The sequence below is a fragment of the Onychostruthus taczanowskii genome, unplaced genomic scaffold (assembly GCF_017590055.1).
Source record: "Onychostruthus taczanowskii isolate IOZ18803 unplaced genomic scaffold, ASM1759005v1 scaffold20, whole genome shotgun sequence".
Lineage (NCBI taxonomy): Eukaryota > Metazoa > Chordata > Aves > Passeriformes > Passeridae > Onychostruthus > Onychostruthus taczanowskii.
The window spans coordinates 3,530,520-3,542,840 of NW_024499240.1; the positions used below are offsets into that span (position 1 = coordinate 3,530,520).

Below are 12,321 nucleotides of genomic sequence, written 5' to 3' on the forward strand. Positions count from 1 at the left end.
CGAGACTGCTTGTCTCTAGAAAGCTACATGATACATTATCAAAGCATTTGGGAATGGATCTTACTGCGTTCAATGGCAGCATTCCTTTGCTATCAGAGGCATTGCATTGGGATCATTGATTTGAAGTAAGGATAGTAGTAACTAGTCATCATAGATGATGTGTGTTAAGCACTAGAAGCCTAAGGTGTTGTAGGGAGAAAACAAAAAGAGAGATTTATACACAAATAAAGTTTTCAGGATAGATCTATGCACAAATAAAAGTGTCCAGAATATACTGTTTTCAATCGTTTTGACTATGTTTAAATTTAAGTTTCTGCTGAAGTTTGTAAAGTATTTTTCTACAGACAGATTACACTTTAAAATAAATCTAATTTAAAATTTCCATGAAATAAATATTACTAATTTCAACCTGTATATGTAGCAGTGAAAAATCTAGGCTCTTGTTTTCCAGTTGTCCCTCTTAAATAATTACCTCAATTGACTGTGTCCCTGGGTTACTGTAATACAGGTTTGCAGATATCCAGTCTAGTGCCAGACCAGTAGGAGCACCAATAACAGCTGCTGGAGCAAAAACTGTCCTGTTGGCTCCATCTGACCTCACTCTGTGAATTTCACCCTTGGAAAGAAAAATAACAAAAGTTTAAAAAATGTCAAGAGCAGAAAACACTCTTCTATTCCAACTACACTAGCACTTCTATACTGCAACCTCTTCCAGCGCAGTTCTAGGAGGAAGAAGGCAAAGGCAGAGATAGGGCAGAACCAGGAACATAAAATGGAGCACAGAAACTAGAGAAATATCTTTATTGCAGAGGGTGATCCATGACTGACACAGGCATTCCAGCTCTGTTTGGGAGCAATAGAAGCCTGAGGCCTGCAGGTCAGGGATACAGCTGGGGGGCACAGCCCACAGGCACACATTTGTCAGGCTTTGTCAAGACCCACCTAAAGCAGACCTAACACTTGCCCTGCGAAGGCACCTGCCATTCCACTTGCCAGGATTTAACTTGCTGTTAATGGATGTATCAGCCCTTAACCTCCTACACTATTGTATATGTCAGCTGTATCTGCTGGCTGACATCTGACAAGAATATTTTTTCAGACTGCAAGGAAGGTGAAACAGATTCCCAAGTACTTAAGTAGTTTCTCAGGCAAAGATTTGCTTAAATGGGTCTATTTAAATACTTCATTGAACTAAATATTCTAACTCTAAAAGAACAAATAATTAAACAAGTTATAATTTCTTTATTAGTGGCATAGAATACACTTTAAATTAGTTATTTTAAAAATTGTATTTACTTCAGAGCTGCAAAATGTAAAGAAAGCAGGTTGGGGAAAAAAGCAAAAATCTTGTGTGGATGAAACATAATAAGTTTTGTGTGAATTGTTTCTGTTAAAACATAATTACAGAAATCTCCTTATCTACCATCATACTTCTCCAAGATCTAGTTATTGCTTTTCTTGACAAAAATAATTGTTTTTAAGTTTCCAAGAGTGAAGAGATATCGCAGAATCAATAGTTTCCTATCACATCTGTCTCATAGATGACCACAGATATTTTCCTTTTGAAGTGTTCACAAAAATTATCTATTTTTTTGTCTTTTGTTTTTTGTGACAAGTTAGCCATATAGAACACATATAGTTTCTTAGTTCATGACCAGCAATAAAAGTAATTAGTCAAACAATTATAATTAACTATTAAAAATTAGTTCAAATTCATTCTTAAATCTATAAGCCTCACATGTGCTAGCTGGAAATTATTGTCAGTTTGCAACCATTTTGTATTTAAAGAAAGAGATGCTTGTCTATGATAGTTCATGAAGTGCTCAGACTAAATGCACATACATTCATTCTAATGCTAAGTGTCACTGTGTCCCGTGCACTGCTCCCATGGAGAAGTGCTCTGGCTGTGTTTGCTGAATTGACTCCTAAGTCAAGAGAGCAGAGAGAGCCGACTACAGCACAGCAGAGCCGAGAGTGTGGGTCTGTCAGTGCTCTCCAATCTTCCCTGTTCATGCCTCCCAGCCAGAAAAAAACACTAATCAGATGTCTCTGCTGACAAAAATAAGAACTGCTTTACAAAAGAGATGAAGCTTCTTTACTTGTCCTAGGAAAAAAACCAACCAAATAAGAAAAAAATTTTAAAAACCTAAATAAACCCAAAAACCCAAAAAAAACCAACCCCCCCCCCAAAACAGTCCAAAGCACTTTTCAAAAATATAAAAGGTTTTAATTTAGTGCACATTTTGAACACAAATAGTAACTTACTGGATTTTCAACCCAATAAATCATCTGTTCAGAGTCATCAAAGTCAACATCAACACCATTTTGAACTCCTGCTATTGGAACCATAGCATCATTTGTCTTCTCCTCAGGGTTCAGAGAAATTCCGTAAATTATATTATCTCTTACAGCAATAAGGAAAGGGTGTTCAACTGTGAAAACAAAGGGTAATTCAGAGTTGCTTCTGGTCAAGAAAAAGGCATTATGATACCTTTCCCCCTCCCAAAAGTTCCCTGATGTTGAGAATGGTGATGTTTTGAAACCACTTACATAAAGGTTTGTTCCCTCACCAGGAACACAGTTATCAGTTATTTAAAGTGCTGTAACATTTTAAGTTTCAGCACTGTGCAATCACAATGCAAATTCTGAGCAGAAGGAAGTAAATAAGACAGGATCACTCACTGCCAGATAAAAGGATATTTGTGCAGCTGCTCTAAGCTGCTTTTTTCAAATCTCTGAGAAGGGGAACCAGCCAAAGCTCTGAGGATTCTGCAGAACCTGCCTGTGATAGGTTCTAATGCATATTAAGCAGGACCCATAAGCATGGAACAACATCACAGCGGCAACTGCTGATCATTGTTACAAAATATAACTGCAGTTCTGTTTCCTTGTTTAATCCCTAAGGGAACAGACACACTCCCTTATGGTATATTTACTTTTAGGTACACTTGTACCCCTATGCTTAAATCTTACTAAAAAAAGACAATGCATCAGGTGATCTGAGAAAATGCATCAAAGAGCTGCAGATTGAGTCAGCAACTGCATTTCTCATCTGCTAGGGACAAGGGGAAGAGAATCTCCTGAACACAGATTCTCTCTCCTCTTCCTTGTGCTTTGCTCTTTGGAGAACAAATCCCAGCCTCTTCTTCCCATAGGCACAAGCTGCCATTTAACAAGGAACTGGGCTGCTGTAGAAGTAACCCATTTCCTCTTTTACAACAGATCAAAGACTTGGTTCATTGGTTTGATTTTGATTTTCTTTACTGGCTGCTTAACACATTTATATAAATTTTTGCAGTAAAAATTCTGGCATGAAAAGCCACAAAACACAGCATCACTGCACCTCTCAAAAATTATTCTCCATACTTCTCTCTGGCTTCTAGAATATTTGTCAAATCTGACTTACTACTTCAAGTTCTACACTTGCAAATCTATACAATCTGATGATTCCTCATTCTTGTGATAGAAAACAGCCAAATTCGTTGAGCTATAGAGACATAAAAACCAAGGTAGCTTCATCAGATTGGCATTAATATAACTTCTACAATTATTAAACCTAATAGAATTTACAAGAAAAATTACAGTCCATATAATATTAGTGTATTGTTATATTAAATATGCAAATATACCATGTTAATAAAATATTTTAATATACACCAATTCTATTTTCCACCAGCTTGCTGCATTACCATCTTTTATATCATCCTGAAACATGGCTTATAAAAAATAAGTTCAAAGGCAAGTTTTCTTCATCTTATATAAAGCTAAAAAATGGTGCAATCCTAGAATCAATAAAGTTGGTAGTATTTAACATGCAAAGAAAGTAAGCAGAGACCAGCAATATCACTGTTTGTAGAGACACTGGGCAATCAAACAGATGCAGCTCAGTTCAGTCTTTCTTCTGAAAAATTGTGCTGGCTTATTAGAGTAAACAATGACAGCAAGGATAAGGAAAACAGTAAATATTAGTGAAGAAATGACAAATGCCTATTTGTGAAATATAATCATAAAACAGCCTAAGTTGGAAGAGACCTTAAAGGACCTTAAAGATCATCTAGTTCCACCCTTTCTGCCATTGGCAGGGACAATTAATCATTAGCAATTATTAAAATGTTTTACAATTAAAAGAATCAGTATACTTTTTATAACTTTTTCTGGTATACTGACCTTCAGCAAATACATTTATTTTAATTACCAAATCTGTAGATATTTTCTATATACTGTTTTAACTGTATAAATTAAATCTAAATAGAAAAAAATAAACCCATATAGTTTAAAAGAATTGTGCTTCACAGAAAGATAGTGCTATTTCTCTCTTACAGAACATTTATGTCAATAAAAGGGCCACAGTTGTACCAAAGCAGACACAGGGAAATTTGCAACATGTGAAAAATAGAGATAAGAAATGTCAATAGATCAATTCAGTGGCAGAATTGGGTCAACCTCTACACACACATGTGCTTCATCACTGGTATGTTCCGTTTCTTTTATCATGACCCCTCTATAAGCCTGTACATGATAAAACAGTGTCAATTTCTAAAAGAATCCTTCTTTTTTGTAATAGATTAAACAAATTCACACTTCATTTCAGATTATATAAATTGGTAATTCCCTTGCTGCTGACTAAGAAACATGTGAATGCAATACAGCCCTTTAAAGAGCAAACTGCCAAATATGAAGAAGGAAAAGAATGTGATATTGGTCTTTAAAATTTAAATAGTTTTAAAAGAAAAGGATCTTTTGACTGACATATTTCTAGTGCTAGCTCATCCCCAAGATAATTTCAATTAAATTTCAGTTATTTGAAGCCTCCTATATAGAGAGGCACCAAAGCACACTTAATATCTGTACAATTGATGGAAAAATTAATAATGAATTCTTCATCTGACAAAAGCAATGTGGTAACATTTCTAGTCACAAATTGCTTACCACTAATTTGAATTTCTATGACTTCTTTTTAAATGAACTGGCTATATGACTTTTACAAATTGCTGAGATCTGTGGACTATCCAAAGATAATTCAGTGGTACTTTTTGGTAGGAAGTTTTGTTTGCAAAGCTTAGTTCTGTTACAGCTGCATCACATGTAATCATATGTAATTTTAGGCTGTGTTTCTAGACCTTCTGCATTTGGCAAGCTACTTTTTACACTGGAGAGGGAAAAAGCTGCAGATGAGAAATTTTGATCTGAATTTCAAAATGCATTAATTCAGATAGGCTGAAGCAAGTACTGAGTAGCAGGAACAACATCTTGCCCGATTAGAGGAAACCAAAAGAGCATTAATTACTTCTCAGCAAAATACAGGCTGAGAATGAATGTCACAGTCACTTCAAATATATATAAAACAAAACCTACCAGTGCTAAAGGACAACTACTCGTGCTATTTATTGTGAAAGACAAAAATAGCATCAGAAATGGGAATAAAATGGGGAAAGACTATATTTGAACAGAAAACTACTTTTCCAAATATCAAAATTGTGAGGTTCAAATTGTGAATTTTAGGGGCAAGAACCCAGATTAATCTAAAACTGGAGCTTGACTGGTAGAAGGCAACATATATTCGAAGTCAAGGGCAACAAAGAAACAAACTTCAGCGACCAAGGAAGTCCCTTCTAGTCCTGCATCCTGACACTCTTACAATTACAACCCCTACTTCCAAGCTGAACACTTACAATGAACACAATGATCTGCCACAGCATGTTTTTATTTTTAACTGATACTAAGCTCCTTCAATATGTATTTCAACAGCCAGACATTCCATGTGGTGAGAAATTCTAAAGTGTGGCTTCTTTAAAGTGCTTATAAGAAAACCAATTTCACCCATTTTCTCCAAATGAACAATCTGAATCTCTGATTCAGCTCTTTCCCAAACCTTTAGGCCAAGTATATTCCCTGTGTCCTAAATTAAGTCTGTCTGGAGTGGCCCAAACTGATTTCATGAGCAGCAGCCCACAGAAGTATGCATTTCGCCTGGGAGAGGGATGGATTTGACAATATCAGGTCTTTTTTATCATCTCATTAATACTGCCCTACCTCTCATGCAGTTCCTGTCATCAGGAGAAAGGATCCATCCTGAAGGGCAAGCACAGGAAAAAAAAAGTGGTCCAGATGAAGAAAGTAAGCAGAGGTGGCTACAGGGGGATGATGCACAGGAATTAATACCTGAAAATAAGAAGGAACTATTAGCGGCTACAACAATACAAGCAACTATAGAGAATACTCTCATTGCTACTGACATTAACCCAGAACTAAGACAGTTTTGCTATTTCTTTAAAATTAAAATAATGAAATTATTTCGAAGAACCACAAGCAACACAATATACTTGTGACAGGATACCATTTTCCACGGAAAACCTGTGCATTATCATAGTGATCTTTGTAACTTTTCTGCATCACAAAAAAACTTTCAAACTCTATTTCAAACTTTTCTTAACTGCATGGGGAAACCTGTGGGATTTGCAGTCCTTGATTGCAATAACCCTTCTAGATTGGGAATTTAAATTATTTGCTGAAACTTCTTGGACAAACTAAAGAGAAAATAGTTGCAATGTCTTACTCAAAGATAGTGGGATTTCAACGCCAAATTTCTTAGCTCACTTTGAAACTGTGAATCAAAAGTTGTAAAATGTAAAAAAAAAAGACACTGACTGCTATTATTACTATACACTAAAATTCAACCTAAACCACCTCCACAAACTTGCTGGTGAAGATTTTTCAGAATGAGTAATCTTCATAAGAAAACAAAAATCAGATTTTTAGTACATCCTTAGGAATGGCAGCAGACCTTATTCTAAAAAGCTTGGAAGTTCCAGGAATTTACACAATTGTTACTAATATAAAAACTAACAAGAGCTGAAAACAAATTAACATGACAATAAAATAATGGCATAAACGCAGAACTCAAACTGTAAGAAAATTGCTCATGTCATCAGCATAAAAAAATCTAAACTCTGGTTAGTGTAAGATCCAATGGTTTACAAAATAGGAGTGTGGATGACAGTTCTACTATTGCATCTGGAATTTAAATCAGCATGTAATTATTTCTTCATTTGTCAACATCAGTATGTTTTGCTATTCTTCAAGTACTCTATTCCCTCCTTTTTTGCCTGGCCACATAAAGTACAATAGAATAATTCAGAATGAAAAATTATAAAATGTACTAAATACAATGAAGAAAAAGAAGAAAAAGTTCTCCAGGGATATAATTTTTTTTAAACCTTGGGTTTTAAAATAAAACCTCTCAAACCATAATTATGATTAATCAATTAATGCTATGCCCTGCTAACTGAACAATTTACAGTGAGAATAGGTGGCTTTAGTTCTGAACATGTCTGAGGAAGCATTTGGTCCAAAAAAAAAAGGTGGCCCAAAAGTACTAGTGCCTTACGCAGATACTCAGGGAAGTCTCCACCTTCCTTGGCATGGGGTGTATTTCAAGGAAAAAAAAAAAGTAATATTTATTAGCTGGAAACACTCCATACACAAGAAATATAACTAAAGCTGAAAGATAATATTCATATCAATATGCTCACCACTCTTCAAGTCAGGCCATGAAATAACAAAAAAGTCTGATATGAAAGACCTCTACCTAACAGAAATAATGTAGGGTTTTTTTAGTCTTTAAGCTGCAAGAGATCACCTGCACAAGATCTCAGAGAGAATATTTAATGCAATGAAGGGGATTACTTATCATTATTGTTTCTAACTAAAAATAATTGTTTCTGACTAAAATAATGTAGAAGCACTTTCAGAGGAATTTGATGACAGTAAGAAAAACTGAATCTAGTATGCCACAGAGAAATTTTTTAAATTAAAATGCTTTCCAAAAATGCTTCAATTGTCTTGTAAAAACATTCAGAATAAAATCCAAGAAAATGGCACATACTACCTCCTTGTTATTCTTTGAAATTTTTATTATCCTGAAACGCTGCCTAGGTGGATACCTTCCCTAGCACCAGACTGAACAGCTGCAACTCAATAATTTGAATTATTTGCTTGTTTTAACCCAACCTATTTGCTGAAAATACTGATTCTTGGTGTTCCAATGCATGACATTCCTGCATGCTTATTTCTGCAATTACCAAAGTCGTTTTGATGAACTTACCATTAGGCTGCTTTACTGGATGGACTGCCACAAGACCCAATGGCTGGTGAATGTTATAAATCATAACTGTCTGGTTTCCTCCATGCCATTTATTGGCCCGAATTACTCGATTAGTATAGCGGTCGCTCCAGTACACAAAATCTTCAAAAACAGTTAGACCATGTGGATGCTGCAATATCTGAAAAGGCAAGGTTGATTACCAATTTACTTCTGGAGATTTGCAGATGTAAATCTTTGCAATGAAGTAATAACAGAGGTGAGCATAACTTTAAATAAATAAATAATGAAGCAACTGTGTATCAAAAGACATTTTTCAGGAAAAAAAATGGAATATCATGTACTGTCTAAAAACAATACATTAATAATGAGGAAAATAGATACTTTTTAAAGCTGGAATGCTATATAGACCCTGTGAGCTGAAGAGAATGAGGAATTAACAAAGCAGTCTAGCAATTTTGGGCAGAACCCACAGAAAAAGAGCCAACTAACTGTAGATTTTCAAAAGCACAAGTTAAAATGTCTAGTGAGAATTATGGACCTGTCAAGAACCTGCATCCTTGATAAGCACCCCTAAAATTTACCAGAGGATCAAAGAAGGTGGCTTATCTAGATTTCAGACAACCAGGAGTGGAAAGATTGCCTTGTCTCCTATACCACACTAACTGTCTCTGCAGTCAAAAGTAAAAGCCCCAAGAATCAATTACTGAAAACATTCACATGGTTATTGATACAGTTTCTGTGTGCCAGCTGAACATCTGCACTATTGTGTTGGTACAAGGACAGGGTTACAAGCTGTCAGCAGCCCTTCACTGGGACATAGACTGTAAGAGAGATGGTCTTGATGGAGCTGCTGCACACAAGTCATAGCACAAAACCCTCCACTGCTGTCAAGAATAGTAGTAAAAATCACTCACAAAAGACAGGAAAAGTTTCTTCAGGCTTTCTTTACTATATTTGCCTACAGAAAATGCACCACCTAGCAGCAGCAGTGTTAGATGTCACCTTCAGATTTCATACATGCAGACAGAACAGATGAGAATGTTATAAAGCACCAAGTCTACATGCAGCTCCAGACTCTGCTGAAGATCTCCTGAGAGACTGAACGGGATTGGCAATTTCTCTTTTTCCAGCAGCAGGAAGCAGATAAAATACTTCACATCTGCATCACTCAATAATTTTGAAGAAAAATACACCCAAGTCTATGACAATGATAAAATATTTTTAAGTACTATCAGCAGGGACACAGGAAAACAACGGGTCCTTATTAATGTCTTACCAGATCACTTGCAACCACCTGTCGCCTGTTGTTTCCATTGTAATCACAGAAATCAATATAATCAAGATAAGCATCAGCAAAATAGAGAAGTTTATTTGGGTAATCAATGGAAAGTCCATTGGGCCAGTAGATTTTATTATTAATAATCACTGTGCGCATTTTGCCATCCATGCTGGCTTTTTCAATGCGAGGGTTTTGGCCCCAGTCCGTCCAGAACATTACATGAGCACTGAAAAAATAACTCATGGTTAGCAATCTGGGAAGAAAATCTAGCTGCCTACAGAGAAACATTACATAAAGAGTCATTAGCCAAAAAGTAGAAGCAATCTTTCTATGAACAGTCCTACATAATGATACTGAAATAATTTATTTTAGCAACTACTTACTGAAGATATTACAGTAATTTCTGTTATAAAAATTCTTTTAATACTTCTACTGCTGTTTCTATTTGTCAATAATAGCAACATATGGAAGCTACTGGTGTCACTGGTTTTTAATGTTGATTATAATCTCATTCTCCAGCTGCTACATAATAATTTAATACAGGCTTTTACTCTAACAGGTATGCATTGATAATGTTAACAGCACTGAAACTATCAGTAAACACAGTTCAGGGCATTGAAAACCTCAAAAAAAGAGTAAAATTTTGTACATGAACAGTTCAAATCATCACATTAACTCTATACCACTTGCTGTCTGAAATGGGAAGGTGCTTTTGTGATAACAACACAATGTAGATAATTATTTCAGACTGGAACTATGAAAGTAGGCATATGACATGAAATCACATTAAGTTTGTGGTATACCACCAACTGAAGAGATACATCATAATTTTGAATTAATACTTCTTAACTCAGAAGCAAATGTAGAAAAATCTTTTATAGGTAAAAAGCCATCTTGTTACACTGAAACAGAGCAATCTGTCACCAGTATTTACTTCATGACTTGAAATATTAATCAACTCTGCAAACACACTAAATTGTTTTAAGTTGTCTCTTCCATTTATTTACAATTCCAATACAATCTGGGCATGTCTTAAATTTTAATAGTTACATCATAAAATAAGCATCTTTGTAAAAAAAAATTTGAAAAAACTTACTCAGATCTGGGATCTAACACTAGTCCTCTTGGGTTTGTTATATTTTCACTGATCAGCACAGTCCTGTGGCTCCCATCCATTTTGGAGACTTCAATTGTTTCCAGAACGAAGTCAGTCCAGTAAAGGTTACGACCCACCCAATCCACTGCTATACTCTCAGTCACAGTGACACCACTGTCGAACACCTGTTCAATGACACAAGAGCAGGTGGGGGGGAGGAAAAAAAAGATTATATTAAATTTTACCCTTTGCATTTCTATAGATATGGAAAATAATGAACCAAGTTTTCAATATCTTCTAGGTCTATTATGCAGAATGAATCACAATGTACATAATCAAAATGGTGGCAAAACATAAACACAAACACTCCTACTAACTCCAGCAGGTCTATTGAAGATGTTCAAATTTACTAACAGGAAAACCAGTTTATATTTTCATGTTTAAAAAACGGTTTCTTGAAAGCACTCAGTTTCCTTTTTCGAACAGCTATATGAAATGTTAGCTTAGCATCTACAAAGTTGTTTCACTTTGTCTCTGTTATGTCTCTTCTTACTATATTTGGATTTCTCTCTTCCCCTTCGTTAACTGAAGATACAGTGTCTTCATTTTGTCTCCATAAAAGACAAGAAAACTTACTCAGCAAAACTTACTATTTTTCGGTCAGTCCCATTTTGATATGCACTCCAAATCTTATCCTGTGTTGTATCAGACCAAAAGATGCGATCTGTGACTGAATCAAAATCAATAGCCACAATATTTGTGCCATCCCGAACCAGAGAATAAATACTGTGTGACTGAGAAGTGATGTTATCCACAACGATTTGATTACGACTTGCCACCAGCAAAAGAAGATTCCCAGATTCTGTCAGAGGAATAGAAATTAAAATAAACCGATGAGCTATTCAAAAGTAAATGGGAGAAAAAGAAACACTGAGTAATTTAACACGACTTTATAGCATCAAAAATGTAGTACCTAGACATACATATCGAAAGGACAAATTCAAATCAATTCTCAGGCCAAGATATCCAGTCTGTCCATCCTGACTTTTAAATCTACCTTGGCTTTTCTCCATAACTCTTTTTACAGATTTCCCTTCCAGTTTCCTATCTGGACCTTAGATCCCATTCCCCAGTGTCTAACCAGTTTGCTGCTGACATCCAACACTCATTCCTCCATAAAACTCTTTCATCTCCCACTCCCGAATGAACTCCCAAAGTTTTTGGCACCTCCAATTAATCTACTCAGCCTGGTCTCCCTCCTTTGTAACCCATCTTCTCTTTTTTTCACCTTTAGACCTTGTGGGAACAAGGGAGAAGAAACAGATTACAGGAAAGCCATAGATTGCTGTAATTAGGTTGCACAGACAAAATGCTGAAAAACAACTGAAGAGTAGCAACCATAAAGACAGCTAAGTACAAGAAACTCCCTATTAGTAACAGCCAAGCTTAAGTGCAGAAAAAATGCAAGGATCTTCCAAACCTGAGTATATCCCTAAAGCAGGAAACCTGTAGAGACAAATTCCACTGGGTTTATGGCTTCTCTGCCCTGTCAGTGTACTACGAAAGAGACAGAGACCAACTGGCATCCAGGCTGTACCAGTGATGTCTGCTCCATTTCGTAAGCATTTAAATTTGTAAGCATTTAAATTTGTAAGCATTTAATTTTATGAACAGTTAATTTTGACCTATGGCTTACAAGCCTTTCACATTGCTTTTCTTCAAAACATTCTTTTTGACCATTGCAGGCTAAAAATAACAGTGTTCATTTAAATATACTAATTCAATGTAATATTAGTTTCTAATTAACACTACAGCTGACAGTCTTAATTCTCAAGGTCATCT

General features: G+C 35.6%; 1 protein-coding gene across 1 annotated transcript in view; it reads right to left on the minus strand.

Annotated features, from left to right (window-relative positions):
* Positions 1 to 12,321, minus strand: part of LRP2 (LDL receptor related protein 2) — a 112,671-nt gene that overhangs the window by 48,733 nt on the left and 51,617 nt on the right. Inside the window, exons 27-33 of the mRNA XM_041403338.1 lie at positions 11,130 to 11,341; positions 10,480 to 10,664; positions 9,381 to 9,609; positions 8,105 to 8,282; positions 6,034 to 6,162; positions 2,266 to 2,432; positions 473 to 616 (exon numbers count right to left, since the gene is read on the minus strand). Of these exons, the coding sequence (XP_041259272.1) occupies positions 473 to 616; positions 2,266 to 2,432; positions 6,034 to 6,162; positions 8,105 to 8,282; positions 9,381 to 9,609; positions 10,480 to 10,664; positions 11,130 to 11,341 (1,244 nt within the window). The remainder of the gene's footprint in view (positions 1 to 472; positions 617 to 2,265; positions 2,433 to 6,033; positions 6,163 to 8,104; positions 8,283 to 9,380; positions 9,610 to 10,479; positions 10,665 to 11,129; positions 11,342 to 12,321) is intronic.